This window comes from Ambystoma mexicanum, chromosome 8, assembly GCF_040938575.1.
Source record: "Ambystoma mexicanum isolate Mex_15411 chromosome 8, UKY_AmexF1_1, whole genome shotgun sequence".
NCBI lineage: Eukaryota > Metazoa > Chordata > Amphibia > Caudata > Ambystomatidae > Ambystoma > Ambystoma mexicanum.
Genome location: NC_090929.1, coordinates 32,238,452 through 32,262,565, shown reverse-complemented (window position 1 = coordinate 32,262,565; position 24,114 = coordinate 32,238,452). Strand labels below are relative to the sequence as shown.

Sequence of the window (24,114 nt, the reverse complement as noted above, 5' to 3'; positions counted from 1 at the left end):
TCTCCCAGTGGTCGACTCTGCCTGTAGTCCTTAAACCCTCGCCTTTTAAGCAGGTTTCTCCCATTCATGCACAGCATAGGCTGTCAATCACACAGCAGTGTGGCTGTCCTAAAAGGACAGCCAGCCAATCAGGACTGGTTGCATTCAGGCATTCCTAGAGACAACGGCCAGGGGAGTTTTGAAATCCTCCCTCACATCCTGTCCTTCCAGACACACTGGATCCAGGGGCGGGCTTCAGGGCTGAAGCCGCCAAAGGCAAGACAAACAAAGGGCTCCAATCTGTCTCAACGCACAGAATAAAATGCAACAAAGACCTCACAAACAGAAAATAGCAAAAAAAGAAGGCAGGGGCCATTTTGACAAACATGGTCACCCATGGGTGCTGTACTCCAGCTGAGTGAGGGTTCACCCTTTGGTAGAAAAGCACAATGGTAGTCAAAAGTAAACTACTGCCACCAGCCATTTAAAGTAGTGAGGGTAACATAAAAATGTTACATGCAAGAGTAGTATAAGGGGCTATTAGGTAACCCCCCAGCACTCCACATAAGATGTTAAGTAAAGTCAATTTCACTTTACTATTCTTGGGAACAGTAGTTCACACAAGAAAAGGTAGTTAAACCTTATGAGAAATCTAAAAGGATTTCTCTGCGACACTGCACTGAAGGTGCTGTGTGTCACCATACAAAAAGCATATGCCTATGGAGTTTGTCAGACTCCAAAAACAGTGAAAACACTGTTAGGCAGAAACCTGTGCAGTTCCCTTAGGGAACACTGCAAAAGATTTAGGACTACAGGTGTTAGCAGTAAACCCACTTGGTAGCAGTCTGTACCACCCAGATTTACTTGGTAGCTGTGGCTGAGCAGTCAGACTTCCCTCAAGAAGAATTAGGCAGTATGCAAAGTATACACAATAGGCACTCAGACACAATAATACAAGCAAACACTGACCAGAGCTTTGGTATCAAAGTATATAATTATTTAAAAACACACTGTTTGAAACACTCCAGCACTCTTATTGTAAAAACACTCTAAACACAGTTACTATTATAATATATACACCCCTTATTCCTTATCAGATAAGTCTTAGTAAAACACCACTTATTTTCATACAGAGGTGAGCGCTTAGCTAGATGGCACTCCAATAAGTTTGTGAAACAGGGAGGGGAAAAAGACAGAATATGGAAAGGTACACCACTCTAAGATTTAGGAACACTTGTTATTAAGGCAGAAGAGCAAAAGTCACTGGTGAGCCAAAGACCAAAGGCTGGGCCCACTCTTAGAGAGAGCAGAGCACAAATGCGCCCAAGATCACACAGTTACACTAGGCTTAGAAAGTCTTGCAGAGAGTTCCAAAAGAGTTTAGAAGGGCTCAGAAAAGTTAAGCCAGGGTGTCCCAGGCTAACCCAGGTTTGAAAGCCGGGGGCTAAATCTACCCCGTACAGTCGATGGAAAGGGAAGCCAGGCGGGACACGGTACATTAAGTGAGAAGGATCCTCCAGCGGTGGCAGTTGTTCCTGGCAGTGGGTGCAAGTTGCGTCGTCGTCCAGGGGAAGAGAAGATCTCAACTTGGAGGAAAGATGAAGGTCGTTGCACTGCCAGGGAAGAAACCAGCCGCGGAGTTTTCCGGTTAAAGGTGGTACCTTTTCATTCGCGGTAAAACGTGGTATCCCGGTTGCCGGGGTGCTTGGCACAGGCAAGGCGGCCACGAGGTACGTCGGGAAGGCGAAAAGACGGTGAAACTGGTTATCCCCACCAGTCAAAGGGAGAAGACTCTCCGGCAGGAGATCTCCTCTGTCGTTGGGAAAAGTGGTGAGACGGTCCAGCAGGGCTCCACCAGTGGTGTCGTCGTGGCAGGTCGGCTCAGCTTCTCCCTCGTCGGATTCTTAGGTCCTGTGGCGACTTCTAAAGTTCCAGTCCCCAAAGCCCTGCTTTTATGCAGAAAACCTCCATTCACTCAGCCTAGCTGTCACTCAAACATGCTAAGTGGTGAGCCGGCCGGCTCACCACTTGGGCCAATCAGGACGGAGTGCGACTTGAGTTGTCTAGGCAACTCAGTCCAGGGTGCCTAAATCCCCCTCCACTCCTCCTAAGTACCCCAGACAGAGTGGCACCACTTTGGAGGGCTTCTGTGGAGAAGCCCGCCAAAAAGTGGAACAAAGGGCTCGACTTGGGTTGGAGTCACAGAAGAGAACACAAACGCCATTTTAGAATCAAGTTTTGGCAAAAAATACCAACCGGAGAATTAATAATAAATAAACCGGCAGTATGTTCGAGGCTACCGTAAATAATTACATAAAGATAGTAGCCTAAAACAATGGGAAATCCCATAGGAAAATATTCGCGGTTCAATATAAAAAGTAGTATCCACTGCCACCAGCCAAAACTCGATCAGGTGGGACGGAGACGTGCCCCCTCGACTAACAGACCCCGGGGCAATTGAATTGTCCCAGCCAGTATGTCCACAATATGATGGTTTATACTGGTTCTGTTCAGAATTTGAGACTAGTAAAGTTAATGGTGACTTTACATGCCCTGGGAGACAGTCAGTCCCAGGGTATGGAGTCTATACTGGGGGTCACTATGACACCCCTGTGTTACTGCACTGAGGGTGCTGTGTAACACACATCACAAAAACACATGAAGCCCTATGGGGTAAAAGACCCCATAGCCCATTAAGCACATCTAGATTCAAAGAAACACACTCAAATCATGCCCAAGAGTGAGGGTAAAAGAGTCTCACTCTTGGCAGGAGAAAAAAATAAACCCCAAAAATCCAGCAAAGCTGCTGGGGGACTCACTAGGTTAGGAAATTCAGCCTAAACAGAGAATTCTCCCTAACAAACACAAAATCCAAATCATGTAAAAACACATGAGTGAGAAAAAGGTCTCACTCACTCCAGGGTTTACATTAAAAAGTCCTAAGTCCAGTAAAAGAGCTGGGGGGTCTCTAAGGTTGAAGGGAATTAGCACATACATGAAAATTCTCCCTAACAAAACCCAATCAAGGTAAGCGTGGAGAGTGATCAAGGCTTAGTGTCAGGAGTGTGCGAGTGTGGCCAGGGGCCCACAATGAGTCCACACAGAGAAGCACACAATACTTCCACTTAGTTAAGTACAAAATACTCTATTACAGGAACATTCGAAAAATGAAACAAGCAAATAGTATTATCATACAACACTCAGCTATCCAACATATATACAGTCACCTTAGGTTTGTAGAAATGCATGCATTAACTTATGCAACACAATGTAGGTAAGTAGTGATGCAGTAAGGAAAACCAGTTCACAAGAATACTGCCCTAACGTTGCAAGTCCAATCCCTATGTCGAATGGGGCCTTGTGCCCAAAGTCATAAAGCTTCTTCTAGGAGAGGGGACAGATGTAGGAAGAGTTCTTGTGGTGGTGAAAAACAGAAGACCTCATCAGTATTACAGGTAAGTACAATTATTTTCCTTTCCTTTAGAATAGCTTTTAGAACAAATGTTTGAAAAGCGATGGAATGGAATAATCCAAATTCTATTCTAAGGTTTATTATAGGGGACACAGGGTATTCACCCCCCTGACTCTGATTTTCCCAAGGGAGTCGCTGGAGGTAGGTTTTCCAGCCATTGGCTCCAGTAGAAGATGCCCAGGAGATGCGGGTGCAGAGAGGATTCTAGTCGGATCCAGGAGCTGTGTGCACCCCTTTATGAGGAAGAAATGCAACAGGCACCGATGCAGGCGGTAGCCAGTCATTTTATTGTAAACAAAACAGAGTGGTACATAGCAGAGCAGACAAAAACACAGAAAAGATTAAATATATAAAGGGTAGTGGTGTAAGGGGTTAAAATGGGTCAGGTTGGGGTGGCTTTAAAAGGGTGGAAAAAATGGGGTGTTTTTCTGTGTTTTCTCAGCGATTAAATTTACCACTCTGTAATTGTGGTAGATAAGATCACATAACCGAGGCAGGCCTCTTCAGGACACTACCAGCTGGGGAAAGCTGGTTCCAGGGACAGTCACTGCACACGGGCAACAGCAGGTGTGTCTCCAGTCATGGTCGAAGATGACCTCCCAGGATAGGATCCCTTGATGCTGGGAAGATGAAACTTGCAGTAAGGTGACTTGTGGCACGAGCTGGCAACGGCCAAAGATCTGGACAAAAATACAACAGCAACGCTTCTGTCGAAGTTTGACAATGGAAAGCTGGTCGAATGGTCGAGGGATGATTGCGAGGGCTCAGGTCTGCTGGATTCTCAAGAAGGCCTCGAGAATGGTTGTTCCCATCAGTCAAAGGTTTGAAGCATCACAGAGGGCCATCGTAGATCAGGTAGTCCAGCAGGGCTTCACCAGGCAAAATGCAGGGAAGGTCTCCAGGCCTCTTCGCGAGTTGTCCACAGATCTTCAGTCAACTGCTCTTCTACACAGGATACTTGGCTCCAACGTTGATCTGAAGAAATGGCTGCAGGAGTCCTCTAATCGAAAATCCTGGCTGGAAGCAAGTCCGAGCCCACCAATGGTAAGGATCTGCACCATTCAAACAGCCAGCAGTGGTCCAATCAGGGACCTGTGATGAATCCCAAGGTATCGTCACTGCTTTAAGAGGGAAGCCCCTTCCCATTAGGCCAGGGAGGTGAGGACGCTACCCAATAGTCTCCATGGTGGTGGTAGTCAGCGGAAGAATCTCTTGGGGAGAGAGGACCCTATTGAGGGTAGTGAAGATTCTGGGACACGCGGTACCCCTTTGACCCTCCCACCCTCTGTAAAAGAAAAAAAAAAAAACTCAATTCCACACAACCTAATGCCCCCATGTGCTTTTGCAGTATATACTCAAGTAAGAAGTAATGAGACAAGGAAGAGGCCAGGAGTAACGAAGATCACTGACACGAACAAATACACATACTTTAGTCTTTTGAATGATCCTATTGGTCAGCTTTCATTCAAAATCGGCGAGGGGCGAGAACAATGGCGTCTTTGTTTTCGGCTCAGCATGGGCCAAGAGCTTGGCAAGCTACGTGCAGACCAGCAGAGCAGATAAGAAGACTGTCTCCGGGGGAGAGGTGCACTCATGGAAGTCCCGCGAAGCAGAAGCCAGATCAGGGCGCAGGAGTGCAGCGGAAACACGAAGAAGACCCAGTGATACAGACAAGCTACCGAAGATACAGGGAGACCCGCTAACAACCGGAGGGTGACGGCTAAGACCCTGCAGGTACTAGGGTGGCTGATCCAACGGTTGAGGCGCCCCAGAGGGTGCATGAGGCCCGAAGTGAATCACCCAAAGAATCTTCACGGGACAGAGTAACCAAGTGAAGGGTGTCAGGGACCCATATTGGGAAAGCATATCCCGAACAGTAATAAATAGGAATACAAACTATGCATATAAGTGATACTCGGACCTTGACAGGGGAGTATACCAATGATGTGGGTTGAAGAGAAGTCAAAAAAAGAGAAATGTGAGTAACCAAGTGAAGGGGGTCTGGGACCCACACCAGGGAAATGCACCCCGAACAGCAATAAAGAGGAATACGAAGCTTGCGTGTACAAGTGACTCTTGGAGACCTTGACAGGAGAGTAAACCAAGGCTGTGGTGAAAGCAAAGTCTGAGAGACAACTGTGAGAACAAGAATGTTGAGTACCCTTATTTGGCAGGAGAGTGAACCCAGGGGTAACTGAGACCAGGGTCTGGGACCCGTAGCACTTGAGAGGAAGATCAGCACTTGTACTCCCTCACCGCAGTACCTGGGAGCCAGGTCCGTCTGCTCAGAAATGGTCAGGGACCCTCAGCACAGCTTGGGCGAGAGAAGCAGAGGAAGGATAGCACAAGGGCAATGCGTTTGTCTCGGAAGTAAGTCAACGCAGCCCAACACAGGTTTGAATCCCGATCCCGCACTTAGACACCACTTGTTGGTATTAAGCGTGCTATAAATGAACAATTATAATACTAATAATTATAACCAGGCTTTTCCTCTTTGTCAGATAAACTGCCAAGACCGAGATTATGTTCTCTCGCAACCAGAACCACAGCTCAATTGCCTCTGCACAGAGTGGGCGTGAGTACACAGCACCCTGCTTGTTTAGGTAGTGCATGGTCACTGTGTTGTCTGTCAGGACGAGGACAAGCTTCCCTCTGAGAGACGGGGCAAAGGCCCGCAGGGATAACCTGATCAACTCCAGCCTGTTAATATGTCACTTGGCTTCTGATGGAGACCAGAAGACCCTCACCTGCAAATCCTCGCAGTGGGCGCCCCAACCCTTCAGGGACGCATCTATCACCACTCAGGTCTGGGGCAAAGGAAACCAGAAGGGTTCCCCCGCCAATAGATTGCTGCGCGTGTTCCACCAGCTGAGTTTGCATACTACTTGGTTGTACACGGAAATGCGATCCGTGAGAGCTTCCAGATACTGAGACGACTGCCCCCTCAGGAGCAACTGGAAGAGTGGCGTGTTTCTGAAACAAGTGCACCATCTGGATTATGTTGCTGGCTCTCTTCTTGGGAGAAAAAGCCTTCCCTTCCCGGGTGTCTAGGACTGCTTCCATGAACTGGAGCCGCAGAAATTGTGTCAAATGGGACTTTTTCAAGTTGAGGGAGAAACCCAGCCTGTGCAGTAGTAGGCAGATGTCCTCCAGATGAGATGAGACCTGCCCTGCTGACTTCCATCGGATCAGCCAGTCGTCTGGATCCGGAAATACATGGACTCAGGTTCTCCTGAGACGAGCTGCAACTACCGCCATGAGCTTGGTGAAGACTTGGTGCCGAGGTCAACCCAAAAGGGAAGCACTTTGAACTAATAGTGCTTGTCGCATATGAAGAACCGAAAGAAACTCCAGTGTTTTTCATGTACCAGCACATGGAAATAAGCGTCCTGTAGGTCTATTGACACCAGCCAGTCCTGTATTTCAAGGGCGTGGAGAATCTCTCTCAACTTGTTCAAGGCCCTGAGGTCCAGGATGGGACGGAGACCTCCTCATTGCTTGGGCACTAGGAAGTACTGGGAATATCAACTCGACCCTCACTGATCGGGAGGTACCCCTTCCACGACACCCTTTGACAACAGGGCCCTCAGGACTTCCTAGAGCTCCTGTCCCGGTTGGATTGGGGGAGGTGGATGTCTGTCTGGAGGCCTTTTTAGAAAAGGCAGATAACCCCGTAGAATCAACTGCAGGGCCGAGGCATCAGAAGTTATTTCCTGTCACGGGACCAATACCCTGCCAACCGTCCACCCTACCGTCCACCAACCGGTGCAGGGGAAATAAAAGCGGTTTACGAGGGCACGGGTAATCCTGCCGCTGCTTGTTGGCCTATAGAGGCCCCTCTGCCCCTTCCGGGACACAAGAAGAGCCTCTGCCCTTGCATGGCTTGCGGGAGCTGCACCCTCCTGCCAAAGGGCACATAATGTCTATAGCCTCTGCCCCTGGAGGCGAAGCTGAAGACAGTTTTGGCCAGCTGCGCCACTAGGCCCAATGATTTAGCAGCCAACTTTGATTCCTTGAATTTCTCTAAGGATTCGTCTACTTTCTGCCCGAAAATCATGTCACCTTCAAAAGGCATGTCCAGCAACCTGTTTTGAACATTTGGAGAGAAGCCACAAGTTTTAGATAGGTTTGGTGTCTCATTACAACTGCTGAACCCATTGCTCTGCCAACAATCTGCTACATCCATGCCCATTTGTAATGACTACTTGGCTACCTCCTTCCCATCCTCTGCCAGCTGTAAACAGCTGTCGCGCGTGACACCTTTAGGGACGTATTGAGCAGCATATTCTACAGCCTTCCATAAGCCAAAAGAGTACTTAGCGAATCCACATGCTAGGTTAGTGGCCTTGAGCATCATGCTACCAGAGGTGAACACCTTTCTGGCCGATGCATCAGATTTCTTCCCCTGTCTGTCCGTAGGCAGATTAGAGGTGGATGCTGCAGGTCTGGTGGAAATAGTAGGAGCCTGTATAACCAACCCTTCCGGGGAAAGGTGTGTGGCAAGGAAAGAAGGGTCGTCTCTTGCCGGCCTATACTTCCCTGTAAAATTGGCATTCACAGGTGGGTCAAAGGTGCTGCCATAAGGAGGCCAAAGGGTCAGCAATGGCTGGGTTGAAAGGCATGTTATGCTCGACTGTAGGACTCTCGTTCAAAATGTTGGTATGCTCATACCCCTGAAGAGGGGTAGTGGACGCCTTCCACCCCAGGGTGTCCACCAACCTGTAAACCATATCCCTGATCCTAATATTAGCGTGGGTATAGGGCTGGTTTTGCTGTAAATCAAGGTCTGGAGAAGTATGCAGACCACTGGTGTCATTAGACCCTGAGCTAGAGCCAATCAATCGGCATGGCCGTTGGAGAAATCGACACCGCCGGCTCCTGTGTAGATGGGGTCGACGGAGTCCTCTGGGTCATCGATGCCAAATATGGAATGTATCGAATCGAAGGAACCCGATCTCGACAGCAGCACAAATGAACCATTGCCGACTTTCTGCGCCGAGGGCTTGAGAATAGGTTTCTAAGCCAAAGCTTTCGATGAAGAAGGTTCTTTTGGCACTGAGGGACGCTCTGATAAGCGATGGGCATCATGGGCCTCAGCCTTACGGCCCACCGGCGACGTATGCCTGGGAGGCGTAAAGCCCGAAGGTGTTTTCGACACCAACTATGTCAACGGAGTGGCTGACTTGGGGTTGGGAGCACCAAGCGCAGCTTTTGCTCCAAAGGTTGCTGTCGGGGGCCGGAGCCGTAGCTACAGTAGCTTGCCTCTTGCACATTTCCAAATTGACATTTTAAAACTTTCCCACTCTTCCCGAGTGGTCGGCCCGGTGATGTCTTACCTCTTTCTGACGACGAGCTGGACTTGCGCCAATAGCATTGGTGCCGCTTCTTCTTTCACGAAGAAGACGACGCTGAGGAAAGGCTTCTGGAATGGGACAATTTCTTGGTTTTCTTGCAATGTCGTTCCTTCACCTTGTCAGGAGTGGGCTCATCAGTCTCGGCTCTGAAGGTCAGTCATAGCCATTTTGGCATCGCAATCGCAGCATCTCCTGAAGCCGGAAACCCTGTGAGACAACATTGTGTCGAGGTTTTTGAAGAAAAACGTACAACAGTACAAAAAGAACAGAGTAAATTTAAGTTGTGTACCCGATGCAGCATGCAAGTACGCAGAAAAAAGTAAAAGAAGCATGCAGCGTAGTGACGTGCTATATATGCGATGCCTGATGTCACTTCCAGAGCTGACAATCGAGAGTCAGACGAGAAGGACCGACAGCCAATTCGCGGTCCACTACGCCACCTGTCCAAAAGTTTCCGAACAGCAGAGCCGGATGATGGATATCTATCATGATGAATCTGCTGGAGAAAAGCAATCCACTGAAATCCATCTTACCACACATGATACGTGAACATTTCGCAAAGGCACAAGAGGCATTAATGGCTTTCAACGCCATTCTCCCCAAGATTAACTCTTTTTTATTTTCTTTGCCAAAGCGTCAACCTTCTTCGACTCCCTATCTGTGGGAAGGTTCAATGTCGAGGGTCTTAATGTAACCGTTGCGACCTGCACCACCATTCTTTCGGGGTTCAGGTAGGACGTTAAGAATGGAAGATCACCTCTTGCCAGCTTATATTTCTTTGCCAGCAACTTGTTGACCGCCAGCGAATACAGGTGTTGGCACAGTCGCATGACTGGGTCTGCTATGGCGGCATTGAACAGTAAAGTGCATTCAGCCTGCGCCCTTCAGTTGAGGATGTTGGTTAGTTCGTACTGCAATACTGGCTTTGTTAGAGCGCCAAGCTAGAGTGCCATGAAGACATTCTCGGCCACCTTGTGTGTGTAGGGGCTTGACTGCTAGAACTCGATGTCCAGGGACGTGTCTAGTCCGCTCACACTGTGGAGGCCTTCTGACTGTTCTAGCAACCCCCGCCTGTTCCCCCATGAAATTGGGCAACAGATCCAGGGTTGCTGCCCCCAGCAGCTCCATCCCGAAAGGGGTTGTCCTCCTCATCAAACATTGACCGCATCGAAGAAGTCGGCTCTCGATTCCGGTGCGCAACTTCAATCTTGCAGAACCTTTGACAGTCGAGTTGTTTCGCGTCCTGTGAAGTTGCAGATGTATCGGTGCTGGAGTTGGCTTCTCAACCTCCCTTGGCTCCCTTTGTGCCCAACGAACCGGGCGTGGTCGGAGCCTGACCCGCCTGCAGTGTCGAGGCCAGAGCCGCACCAGCCGAGGCCTTCCAAAGACTTTCATCACCTGTCTTTTAAAGTTTTCCCATTCCTCTCTCAATGCCCCCTTCACATTCGTGAAGGGTACGATTTACCCTTATCATATGACGAGTCGGAATCGCAAAAGTCGTCCTTTTTGTGTGACAATGAAGGGTGGGAGTCACTACGCGAGTGCAAGCGTTTTTAGATCTTTTGTGGCACCTTCCCTCCTAATGCTTCTTGGCAGTAGGCCCCAGTGTTATTCTCCGAGGATTTTGAGACCGATTTCGACAGGTGTCTGCCGAATGTTAGCTTTGCCAAACGTTCCTTCTCAGCCTTCAGATTCATGGGCAGACAAAAACCACATTGCTCTGTATCATATGCGACACCGAGACACCAGGCACATATAGTGTGTGGATCAGTGAGGGACATTTTGGAGTCCTGGCAGTCCTTGATAGCGGACGGCTTAGGCCCTGACATACTGATGTAACAAGATTTCTAATGAGTCAAATATACAAGCGTGTTCCGAGTAGCTTGCTGAGCGTGTGAAAAAAAGAATCTGAGGTATGATATGATATATTTATAATGCGCCTATACACAAGTGTTACAAGGCACGACACGGCAAGGGAGGGGGAACAGAGGGAAGACGAGAGATCCTGCTAGGCCGAGTGTCATTCAGATCGCGCAAGTGCAGAGAAAGGGGAAGAGGAAAAGTGCAGAGTGGGATGGGGACAGTGCAGTACATGAGGTAATAGAATAAATAACAATAAGAGAAGTAGGGCCAACTGGTGGCAAGTGCAGGGGTAAGTGCAGACATCAGGAGGTGTCAAGTGTTGGTGGGGGACTGTAGGGATACAGAAAACAGTTCCCAAGTGCGGGGTTTTCCAGGGAGGCAGTGCAGGTGTGTAACTGGCGGGGGAGGGGACCTGGGCCCGAGATCAGAGGGTGGCCAGGTAACCAGTACAGTTTCAGCCAGAAATTCAGCAGGGGAAAGGAGGAGAGAAAGCAGAAGCGAAGATGAAGGTTTTGAGGTGCTTGCGGAACCGGATATGGTTCTCCTCATGTTTCAGGGAGGCTGTTCCAGAATAGGACCCACCCGAGGAAAGAGATCTACCACCAACTCGTTGCTTGGAGAAGCGACTGACCCTGAGGGAGTTGGAGGCGGATGAGCGAAGAGCTCGAGAAGGAAGATATTTTGGAAGAGAGAGTTGAAGGTATTGAGGCCCCAGAAGGCCTTGAGGATAATGCAGAGGGTTTTGAACTTAATCCCTGCAGCCACTGGGAGCCAGTGCAGAGATTTCAGTCCTGGAGAGATACAATCCCTGGGCTTAAGGCCAAGGACAAGACTTGTAGTCCTGTTCTGGATCAGTTGCAAAGGGCAACAGTAGAAGCAGGCAGATTTAGAAGGAGGCTGTTGCAGTAGTCTAGCCTAGAGAGAACCAGAGCTCTGGAGACCGTGAGCTTCTGGGGGAAGGAGAGTAAATGAAGAATACCTCTAAGGAGGTGCAGCTGGTCGTGAGACTTCCTAGTGACGTCAGAGAAAGGAGGAGAGAAGGAGAGTGTGTAGTCGAAGATGACCAAGGTTTTTAGCCTTGCAGGTGGGAGCAGGAAGAAGGCCAAGAGAGGCCAGCCAGAGAGTGACAGGAAAAGAGGGAGCGGGTGTGCCGATGAGGAGAATCTCAGTCTTGCTGGTATTAAGGCAGAGATCATTGGCAGCACATCACTCCTGGATAGCAGACAGACAGAGATGAGAGACGATGAGGAGGTGGCCGAAGGTAGCCTGAAAATGTGCTGAGTGTCGTCCGCATAGCACTGGAAATTGGGGCAGAGAGTGGCAATGCGGTAGGCAAGAAGTGCCAGGTATTGGTTGAACAGCCAGAGAGAAAGGTTAGACCCCTGGGGGACACCACAGGTAGAGATAAAGTTAGAGGAGAGGAAGGACCCAAGTTGGACCTGAGAGGGTCGATCAGAGAGGAAAGAAGTCAGCCACGCCAGGGCCTGACCGGTGATACCCAGGTTATCACGGAGACGATTGAGCAGGATGGCATGGTTGACCGTGTCAAAGGCAGAAGAGAGATCAAGCAAGATAAAGACACAAGGGGTGTTGGAATCAAGGTTTGAGAGCAGGTCTTCATGGATTTTCAGGAGAGCAGTTTCTGTGCTTCTAGCAGCTCTGAAGCCAGACTGATAGGCATGAAGACAACCAACAGATTCAGTGCGAAGATTAAGCTTGGAGAAAGCCAGTTTCTTAAGAAGAGGGTGCACAAGGGAGTGCTTCAGGGGGGGTGGGAAGACTCCAGTGGCAAAGGAGTGGTTGCATAAGTCGGCCAGAGCAGGAGCCAGGGAATCAATGTGGTCCTTGATGGTTTTGGAGGAGCAGGGATGAACCTGTTTTGATGAGACTTTCATAAATCGGACTTGTCTAGAAACCTCATCTTGGGAGAACAGGGGAAAGGCCAAGAAGGAGGGAAGGAAGGTGGCCGAAAAGGGGCCAGAGGAAGAGCAGGGGGGGTAGATGGGAGTGGGGGAGAGGAAGAGAGAGAGCACAGGATGTCCTGAGTTTTAGAGATGAAATGAGAAGCCAGAGCCATGCAGAGGGCCTGGGAAGGGACAGGAGAGGTAGAGACTGCAGCAGGATTGGCAAGTTCCTTGAAGTTTTTAAAGAGTTGGGCCAAATTGATACATATCGCAGAGTTGCGGAATTGGATGTGAGTTCTCTTCTTGGTGCGTACAGAGAGCCGGTATTGCTTTGGAGCAGGCGGCAGGCAAGTTTGTCAGAGGAAGCAACAGAAGCATGTCATTTCCGCTCGGCAACCCTGAACTTGTGTTTGAGGGTGACAAGGTCTGAGTCGTACCAGGAATTGCACTTGGCTTTGGACTTCAAGCGGATCCTCGTGACATGGGCAAGAACATCGAGGGTATCAGATAAGAGTGCAGCATGGAAAGGGCAGTGTCAGGGTGTGAGTCAGCCAAAAAGGGAAGGGGGGGTCAGAAAGTTGCAGCGAAAGCCTCAACTGACACACGCTTCATGGGTTGGATAACCGAGAAGGTAGGTGGAAGTACTGGAATTGGCTTAGCCTGACGGGAAGAGAGGGTTAGATGGGAAAAAAGGAGAAATTGATCACTCCAGGATAGAGGAGTGGTGAGAGGGATAGAAAGGGGAAGCCTGATGAGATCAGAACATCCAGAGTGATATATGTTATTCATAACGTGCTTAATACCCATAGCTTTCTAAGCGCGGACCAGGGGATCGAACCGTGTTGCTCCATGTCGTCTTGCTTCCATGGTGAGCACGTTGCCCCTGAGGTAAGGGGGAGTAGTGCATCCCTTTTTGTTATGAAAACCGACGTCATGTGTGTTGTTGAGGAGTGGCGCAGATGAATACGAGGGAGTCTAGAGACTATGGTGTGCGGCACTACGCTCCCTGTTGAAAAAATGTCTAAGCAGCTGAGGCTATCAAGAGAAGGAATCTGTGGGAGAATACAATTCATTGAAAAGAAAATATTTTCTGACAGTGATTTTATGCAAAGTCTTTGTTCATTCATGCTTTCCCTTCAGGAGCCCAACCTGGAGAAATTACACTTGGCTCATCACATAGTGTGGGTTTGCACATCCTCAAACAGTGAAATTCATAACTCACTTGATCCGGAGGACAGTCATAGCGCTGTCCCTGCGGTCTTGCCACAGGGCATGAAGGAAGGCAATGGCAGCACGGTGAAGCAGAGGCGGACACCAGTAATGTCCCTGCTGCTTAGAGTCGATCAGTTCCAGTACCACCTGCAGGCAGCTCCACTCTCCCAAGATGAACTCCTGTAGAGTAAGTTCAAATGCTTTAAAAAAAGAAAAGAAAAAGTAAACAAAATCAACCCTAAAAGGCACTTCAGAAACTTAATTTCTTACCTTTGACCCTTCATTTATATCCTTCACTTCCAGGTTCAAGAAGAGCTCAATAAGACCAGGCTGCGTTTCCACTGCAACTGTGAGAAACTCCAAGATCATGACCTTAATGCGCATATCCTCGGTTCGGCTTTGCATGCGGGTGAGGAATGCATCGCGGATGGCAGCAGCCTCACTTCCAAGGCAGGCGTACACAGACATGGGGGCCACCTGCAGAGTAAGAAAAGAAAGTCACATTCATCTGACCAGTGTACAACAGGAATCGCGCCTTGGCAAAACTGGAGTCACAAGGGAAAACGCATAAAAAACCCATTGAACGACCCTCAGCCTACCGTAGCCAGACGTTTCAACAGCTGGATGGCGAGACGCGGTAGAGCTGGATCATGTTTGTGGTAGATGTATTTGGCCAAGACAGCAATGAGATTATTCCCATGAGCTCCTATAAAGAAAATATAGAGAGGATGCATCACAAAAGGGGAATGGGCCGCCCTTCCTTTTGCTACTGTTTTGAAACTTCCTGACTTTTGGAGGCAACTGAAGCCTTTTTGTTCCACTTATCTTGCTAAGTGCATCGGTTTTGGAGGCACTGATCAGTCCCGATGGCTATCAGTGAAGGAAAATTCTGTTCTCCATAGTGCAGTTTTTTGTTAATTTTTCTGCACACATGACCTTCTGTGAAGTGCGTTAGAGAAACTTTGTGTGTCTATAACATTGTTTTTTAGCAAGTTTGTGATTAACTTGCATGATGTGTCTCAGATAGGCTTGCGGCAGCAAAGACGTTTATGGGGTTTAATTTTTTATAGTCTTGTGCCCTTTTGCATTTTACCGCTTAATGCCAATTAGATTACCACCTATACATATATTCAAGGAAAAAAAGTTTGTTGCATTGAGGTTAAGGTGAAAACCTAATGCCACAAAACCCTGGAAATTCAGCTAAAGCCACCTTAACTTTGCGCCCCCTGTTTCGCAGACTATGCACAATGATGACATCACTGATGACATCACTAATTACTGGTTGTATGGGAACACTGATGACATTACAAATCACATCACTGATGCCATCACTGGTGACAACACTATTTGCACTGTATATAACGGATTACATCAATAATGGAATTAGACATAACATAATTTTTAAGTTAGCGCATGAAAACTTTGATTACCTTAATAACAATTTAGGCCATGGACTTGGCCATGACAAAGGCTGGGGTCACTGGCCAGCACCAAAGGTCATAGCTAGTGGTCGGTTAGCGTTCAAAAATACCAATGTGCATGGTTAAAAGCCATGCCTAGTAGCCTGTCACTGTTTTCAACTATACAGTGGGCAACGTTGAAAGCTGTAGTCAAGGCCATAGCTATTGCCCATTAATATGTCAGAATATACAGCTGGCACAGCCAAAGGCTGTGGCCACTGGCTAGTATTGTGTTGAAAACCATGGCCAGCGTCTGGTTAGTGTATATAATATACAATGGGCACGGTCGAAGGCCATAGCTGGTGGCTGATTAGTGTTGTGTAATACACAGTGGGCGCGGCCAAAGACAATTGCTTATTACATTGCATTGCAAACTGATAAGGTCATGGCTAGTGACCCACTTATATGTTAGAATATATAGTGGGCACAGTCAAAGATTGTGGCCACTGGCCTGTATTGTGCTAAAGTCCATGGCTAGTGCCTGTTCAGTGTATATAATATACAGTGGACACGGTTGAAAGCTGCATCCACTGGTAAAGCCCAAAATCTATGGTTGGTAGCTTGTTAGTGTTTTAAAATATTCAGTGCACATGGGTGAAAGTTGTGACCACTGTCGATAACTGAAGGCCATGACTAGTACCCATTCATGTATTCAAATATATTTGGCCATGCACACTGGCCATGGCTGAAGGCCATGCTGAATGCCAGTTACTTGTGTAATGTAATTTGTGATGTCATCATTGGGGTCATAGTCTGCGCAACAGGGGGCGTGAAGTTAAGGTGGCTTTAGCTGAATTTCCAGGGTTTTGTTGCATCAAGGTCTCACCCTAACGTGTTTGCAACTAAAGTTTGTTTCTTTAAATTTCAAGGGTTTTGTTATTCCCTAGATTTTACAAAGCTTCCAGACCACTAGCATGGTCTTCGGGCCATGATCAGTGAGCATGGCCTTTGGCCGTGCCCACTGTCCATATTAAAGGGCTACCAGACGACTAGCCATGGCCTTCGATTTGCAGGCTTTGAGAACTCCCTGTTGTTTAGGCAATGCACAATGAAATTCAACAACAGAAACAACATTATCTTCATGGAATACGAGAGGGTTCAAACATCTCCTCTCAGGGGGCCCTATAAAACAAAAATAAACAGCTATAATATGCCTCCAAGAGACTTGGCTATCCACAGAATTGGTCTGCGATGGGTTTTCCACTTTCATGAATCCGGCAATCAAAGCACAACAAGGCAGACCATCATCTGGCATGGTAATACTGACTAAGATAGACCCCAACTGGTCAATTGTCAAAAAGAAAAATATCCATCCATGGGCCCAATACATTGTCATCTGTATTTTGATCCCGCCATCCAAACCAGAGCAACCTCCAAATAAAACACACTTAACAATCTTCAATATCTATTGGAACGCAATATCAATGACTGATAATAAATTCAGAGATTCCATCTATGACGAGTACGATAAAATAGAAAACTCTTTCGCGCAAATTGAGTTTGTAGTCGCCGGCGATTTAAACATCCACCTCCACAACTCTGAAGGAATTCGTCTAGACACCCAGAAAATATCTCCAAGAGCAAGAAAATGAACCAAAGAGATCGAGATCCGCAATTTAACCCTTACAGAACAACCGTTAAACACACAAGGTCAAATGCCCCCAACATGGTCCAGTGGTAACTCCAAATCGATTATTGACTATATTTACATCTCTGAAGGAATAAATAACTTAATTACCACTGAAAACTCTGCACAAACAGCGATCACTGTCAAATCTCAATAACATGGCAAACAGAACAAATCGAGAACTCGTCCCTGGACCTTCCAGAACTCGAAATAAACAACGGACTAACGAAACTAAGAATAAAACAGCAGCAAACGATCGACTTAATATCCAAATTTGAAAGATCTTCGATGCCTGACCATGTAAAACTCAACTATGAATGGGTACTCAGACTACCAATCCTTCGAAAGTACCAATGCCATTGTTACACGTAAACATGCATTCAATATGGAAATTAAAGAAAAGAAAAACATGCTTCGGAAAAAAATATGTCAACTAAAAAAACAATACAACAGCAGCAAATATTGCCATAAAAAAAGAAAAACAGATCTATTCCAACTCGCTTAAATCAGTCAAAGGATTATTGCAACAAGCTGACGCTGAAGCTATTCTAGCGGCAATCAAAGGGAAAAATACAAGGCAATTATGGTCACTTCTAAACGGAAACAACAGAACAACACACATGATCCATGAAGTTGATCCAGAAGCGTGGACTGCACATTTCAACACCTTATATAACAGCAGTGCACACGCAGAAGCGATCCAACAAGAATCCACCTGCCCAAAATGGAATCTGAAATGGGAAATAGAGGACATCATTCAAACCATCAGAACTCTAAATCCATCAAGAGTGCCAGGTCCAGGCGGATTATCAAATGCAATCCTGAAGGCTGCACTGGAAAATTGGGCTAGCCTCTTCTCCCAGCTGCACCTCATCATTGAAAAAACCCAATGAATCCCACATAGCTGGACCTATCTACAAAACTGGTGACAGAAAGAACCCACATAACTACAGACCCATAGCCTTACTCGACCCGTTAGGAAAACTCTTTGCAAACTTTCTAATGAAAAAACGGACTGATTGGGCAACAAACAACGGGAAAGTCGAAAAAAAGCAAACCGGATTCGTAGGCAAAATCGGAACCAACGTCAACTTGATAATACTGAGCCTCCTCAAATACGAGGCGGCATTAAAGGCATGGTCTAGTAAAAAATGTTATTTAAAAAATAGATAGGCAACATAAAAAAAAAATACTAGCATTCTCTTTTTTAAAACTTCCTATGTAAAATTTTGAGCTATTCAAGCTCAGAATTCGCAAAAGCAAGCACATGGGCGCATCCATTTTGTGAAATGGATGCCCTCCTGTGTTGGCTTTTGCGGCACTAATGAAGGAAAAGCCAGCCAGCTGTAGTAAACAAAAGCTACCGCTGGGTGGTTTTCCCTTCATTAGTGCTGTACGCGGAGGACGGGGACCAGAGACCAGAGCAGGAAAGCTGCAGCTGAATCTCGGTAAGTGCTATTTATTTATTTTTAAAAATAAGCACTAGCTGCGGTTTTTTTTTCTAAGTTTTCCGGGCTGGAGGAGCCCGGAAAACTTAGAAATAAAACCGCAGCTTTAAAAACGTTGTATTTATGTTTGCGGTCGCTTTTGAAGCGACCGCAAACATAAATACAACGTTATTGTGTTGGAAAACGCTGCGGTTTTTCTTTCCAGATTTCTCAGGCTCCTCCGGCTCGGAGGAGCCTGAGAAACTCGGAAAGAAAAACCGCAGCGTTTTCCAACACAACCGCGTTGTGTTTCTGCCTGCTGTGGCTATCACTTTGGGTCTCCGGTGCTCACCCAGGGGAGCACCGGAGACCCAAAGTGAAAGCCAAGGCGGGCAGAAACACAACACGGTTGTGTTTACATGCCGCAGTGTTTCTGCCTACAGCGGATTTCCCATTTGGGGCTGTCGGGCTCCCCACGGGGGGCCGAGAGCCCCAAATGGGAAATGCGAAATGTGCGTTGTTTCTGCCTAAATCGGGGCTCTCGGGCTCCCCGTGGGGAGCCCGAGATCCCCAAATGGGAAAGCAGATTTAGGCAGAAACAACGCGGTTGTTTTGGAAAATGCTGCTGTTTTTCTTTCCGAGTTTCTCAGGCTCCTCTGAGCAGCAGCATTTTCCAACACAATAAAGTTGTATTTATGTTTGCGGTCGCTTCAAAAGCGATCGCAAACATAAATACGTTTTTAAAGCTGCGGTTTTATTTCTAAGTTTTCCGGGCTCCTCCAGTCCAGAAAACTTAGAAAAAAAAAAAACGGCTAGTGCTTCTTTTTTTTTTTTTTAAATAAATAGCACTTACCGAGATTCAGCTGCAGCTTTCCTGCTCTGGTCTCCGGTCCCCGTCCTCCGCGTACAGCACTAATGAAGGGAAAGCCACCCAGCGGTAGCTTTTGTTTACTACAGCTGGCTGGCTTTTCCTTCATTAGTGCCGCAAAAGCAAAAGCCAGCACAGGAGGGCATCCATTTCACAAAATGGATGCGCCCATGTGCTTGCTTTTGCGTATTTTGAGCTTGAATAGCTCCAAATTTTACATAGGAAGTTTTAAAAAAGAATGCTAGTATTTTTTTTATGTTGCCTATTTTTTAAATAAAATTTTTTACTAGACCATGCCTTTAAGAAATCAACAGGTTTATGCGGTTTTCATTGACCTCAAAATGGCATTTGATTCATTAAACAGAACCAAACTAACAACATGGGGCTGTCCACCAGCAATTCTTCACCCAATCAAGCAACTATACACTAATACCTCAGTCCGAGTCAGGCTAACAAAACAGGGTAAAGTCACACAACCGATCAATACCTCCAACAGTATCAAGCAAGGATGTCCCTTAGCCGCCTGCCCCTACAATCTATACACCTACGACTTTGTCAACTCAATCAAAGACCCACTCTCAAACCCTCCGAAACTAAATAATGAATCAGTTCTATCATTAATATACACTGATGACATCACAGTAATGGACAAAACCCCATCGGGTCTACAAAAAACTCTGGACAAAGTAGCTACCTACATGACAGCCAATGAACTTCAGATTAACATAAACAAAACCAAAGTAATGAACCTAACAACCCAAAAAACAAAGAAGAACCGAAAAACCCCAAAGTTCTATCTTGAAAGCAAAGAAATTGAAACAACAAAAGCCATCAAATATCTAGGGGTAATGGTCAATGCGTCATCCATGGAACAGTGGAAAATGCACATCGAAGGCAAAGCCAGATACCTAGCCAGACTAGGTTGGTTCTATCACTGCAAATTCGGGACATATTCCTTTAAATCAACAATCATCTTCTATAAACAAAAAGTTGTTCCCATATTGACCTACGCTGGCGAAACCCTGGTAAACAACCAAGGACTGAAATGGCACCTCTACGAAGCAATATTCTGGATGAAAACACTAGCACTACCAAAAAACTTCCCCATGACAAGGATCCGTTTCGAACTGGCGTTGGAATCATTACAATCCATAATATCATGGAAACAGATGGACCTCTACAGGAAAATAATAAGCCACGAAAAGATCCCAGCGATAGAAATATTGAAAAGCAAAAAAAACGCTACGAACGCAACGATTCTCCAACAATGGACCAACAAGGTCAAGACTCAAATGCAAGCTGAAGGCATCACCAAAGAAACGTCAATGAACAGGCCACAACACGCAAAGCTAACACTACAAAGGAGCGACTGGATAAAAACTCTCAAAGATCAGACTAAATATAAACACCATCAAGTATGCGAAATAGACATAAGAGCCCTTCATGAACTTCCACCATACTTGACCTGTTTTCCAAATCGACATACCCGAGATCTCTTCTTAAAGTTCTGATTGAACATCTTACCAACCCAAGACTATCTGAGTATCACCCAACAGACAGAAATCAAATCTTCAGACTGTCGTTTCTGCCAGAGCAATGGAACCAAAGAGACATTGTTCCATATCATCATGATTTGTCCAGCCCTACAAGAAAAAAGAAATCTATTCAAGGATTTCTTTAGAATATCAAAAAAACAGTTGACTACAAAAGAACGCTGGAACCATCTGCTAAAAGGCAACGACAAACATCTAATTCTAACGGCCATTAAATTTTGGATCGAGACCGAAAAGACCACGAAAAAAAATAATAAGTCAATCTTTTTTTTTTAGCAATTATCCTAACGATTCTTCGAAAGACAAATATAATGAAAAGTTTGGATTACCAAACATACCATTTATAAAAATTTTTTTTTTAAAAAACAACAAAAAAAAAACAATGAGATTAAATTATTTGCCATGGAACACACATTTTGGTTAAGAAGTGTTCTCCAAGCGGTACACCCCTTTTCGCAGCCATCATTTTGGTGTGGGGCGATTTGGCACACCCATTCCGCTGCAGCACCCATTTTGGCGTGCCCTTTTTGGCGCGAAAGCCATTCCAGTGCCGTTATTTTGGTGCAAGGGATATTTGGACGTGGATGACACTGCAGCCATGTCTAAATGCCCTCATGCTAAATAAGATCATGGGACTGGACTGCAACACACCTCGCCACCTCCCACTTGCATTGCTTTTCTTTTAATTAAATTAGTTAAATAAATACATTTTAAAAAACATACAGCCTTAAACCTTAGTCTGGCAGAGTTCGATGTCCAGCATTTAACCACTAGGCCACAATGGCTTGGTGCTTCACAGGGCATACATTTCATACTTAACCTATAATTTAATATGTTCAATGATAAAAGGCTAGATAACATAATTGTAGCATAATGGTTAAGTGCTGCATCTCAAACTCCTTGAGGCCAGGATTCTCTGATAGCAGCGTTCAGCATAAATGTGATTTTTCTAATTTAATTTGTTCCGTCTTATAATGTTGCACAGAGACAGTGTATTCCCCTTTTTTAAAATATATATGTGCAGTGTAAGGGGGAATGTGTTGTGTGAGGGTGTGCATGCAATGTGTGTGTGTTTGATGTGAGCGTGTGGGTGTACATGGTGGGAAGTTGTGAGGGATAGTTGCATGCAGTAAATAAATGTGTTTCATGTTTAATACGTGTTCAATTCTGCAACGACTGTTTAATACATGTGTACCATCCTGTTTTACAATGTTGCCGTAAATACATCTTTTTCACGTTTAATCCATATTACAAAATGCAAAGTGCCTGCAGGTTAATGCCAATTGCGACCTCTCACGCCAAAACATCCTTGCGCCGAGGGGTCCCTGTCCCAACTGGCTGCGTTGAACTGGGCGCACCCAAACAGAACCTGCAGCGAAAAGGTCACGCCATAACGGCGTGCACCTAACTGTCCATGCCAAAATGTCATGTCCTGTGCTCAAGTCCTTTGTTTTATGGCCGGTCTTTTGGTGACTGTTGTGATCCATCGCACAACCCCAACTGACTACATTTTAGCAGCATGGAAACAGGAAATAAATTACCGGCTGCAAGAAAAACATACCCAGGTACTTTCTGCACCCATAGCGAAAATCAAAAGCTGACACCCATTAATATACGCACAGTACTGCGTAGCTTTAAAGTGAGGTAGAGGCCAGTCCCCTCAGGCCATGTTGCTCTAAGTGGTCTTGTAACCTTGTCTCATTTATTAGGCACCACGGCTTGAGGGAGCGGGCCTTTCCCTCAGTTTGAAGCTAAGCAGGGTCAGTCCTGGTTACTGCATGGATGGGAGACCTGGGTCACCAGTGATTCTTGTCCCTCAATTGCACTGCAAAAATATGTATTTTTTTTTATTATCTATAAAACATAGCAGGCATTGAGAACTCCCAATGTGTTTAGTTAATTCTCTGTACGATTACATTATTTGCTGAGGATCACACACTTTGGTTAAGCAGAATGATACAAGCCCCTTGTTTTATGACCAGTCTCTTGGCGATTGTTGTGATACATTGCACGACCCCAACTAATCTAAGGTAAGCTAATCTAAGGTAAGCCCCAAACTTTTGGGCTTAAACAAGCGGCGAGCGGCGACGCCTGAAACTGGACCTAAATTGTGTTTTGGACTCAGCCTGCATTGGCTCTTTGCACCAGTATGTATTTAAATGCATTGGGGGCCTACATAATGCTCCGTTTTTCATGTGTAGTCAATTGCCATACTTGTTCCTTTGTTGGATTCCGCCATTCCAAGATGGCTGTCTTCAGTGCCTGCACCGGAGTGCTAGGCATGGTGCTGCTGGGGATGTGGGATTGGTTGCTGCCCTGATCATCTGGGCCAATGGGGAGGCCGGCAGGCTTGGCCGGCCCTCCTCACAAGGCCCACTCCTAAGGCCCTGTCTACCGCTGTCCACCGCGGTACGCCGGATCGCAGGCCCCTCCGTGAGTGCCTGTGTGGCCCCTGCCCCTCCGTGAGTGCCTGTGTGGCCCCTGCCCCTCCGTGAGTGCCTGTGTGGCCCCCTGCCCCTCCGTGAGTGCCTGTGTGCCCCCCTGCCCCTCCGTGAGTGCCTGTGTGGCCCCTGCCCCTCCGTGAGTGCCTGTGTGCCCCCCTGCCCCTCCGTGAGTGCCTGTGTGCCCCCCTGCCCCTCCGTGAGTGCCTGTGTGGCCCCTGCCCCTCCGTGAGTGCCTGTGTGCCCCCCTGCCCCTCCGTGAGTGCCTGTGTGGCCCCTGCCCCTCCGTGAGTGCCTGTGTGCCCCCCTGCCCCTCCGTGAGTGCCTGTGTGCCCCCCTGCCCCTCCGTGAGTGCCTGTGTGGCCCCTGCCTCTCCGTGAGTGCCTGTGTGCCCCCCTGCCCCTCCGTGAGTGCCTGTGTGGCCCCTGCCCCTCCGTGAGTGCCTGTGTGCCCCCTGCCCCTCCGTGAGTGCCTGTGTGCCCCCCTGCCCCTCCGTGAGTGCCTGTGTGGCCCCTGCCCCTCCGTGAGTGCCTGTGTGCCCCCTGCCCCTCCGTGAGTGCCTGTGTGCCCCCCTGCCCCTCCGTGAGTGCCTGTGTGCCCCCTGCCCCTCCGTGAGTGCCTGTGTGCCCCCCTGCCCCTCCGTGAGTGCCTGTGTGCCCCCCTGCCCCTCCGTGAGTGCCTGTGTGCCCCCTGCCCCTCCGTGAGTGCCTGTGTGGCCCCCTGCCCCTCCGTGAGTGCCTGTGTGGCCCCCTGCCCCTCCGTGAGTGCCTGTGTGGCCCCCTGCCCATCCGTGAGTGCCTGTGTGGCCCCCTGCCCCTCCGTGAGTGCCTGTGTGGCCCCCTTCCCCCTCTGAGTCTCTTGCTCTGCGTTCCACCCCCCTTCCTGCCTCCTTCCCTCCTCCTCACATCCATCCTCTTCTACTACCTCTCCTACTCCCCACTCCCCCTCCTAGCA

At 47.5% G+C, this 24,114-nt stretch overlaps 1 protein-coding gene across 4 annotated transcripts in view; it reads right to left on the bottom strand.

Moving 5' to 3' along the window:
* NUP188 (nucleoporin 188) overlaps positions 1-24,114 on the bottom strand; it is a 1,828,090-nt gene that overhangs the window by 650,612 nt on the left and 1,153,364 nt on the right. For all 4 annotated transcript variants that reach the window (XM_069609202.1, XM_069609203.1, XM_069609201.1 and 1 more), the window contains exons 25-27: positions 14,384-14,490; positions 14,055-14,261; positions 13,795-13,964 (exon numbers count right to left, since the gene is read on the bottom strand). In XM_069609202.1, the coding sequence (XP_069465303.1) occupies positions 13,795-13,964; positions 14,055-14,261; positions 14,384-14,490 (484 nt within the window). The remainder of the gene's footprint in view (positions 1-13,794; positions 13,965-14,054; positions 14,262-14,383; positions 14,491-24,114) is intronic.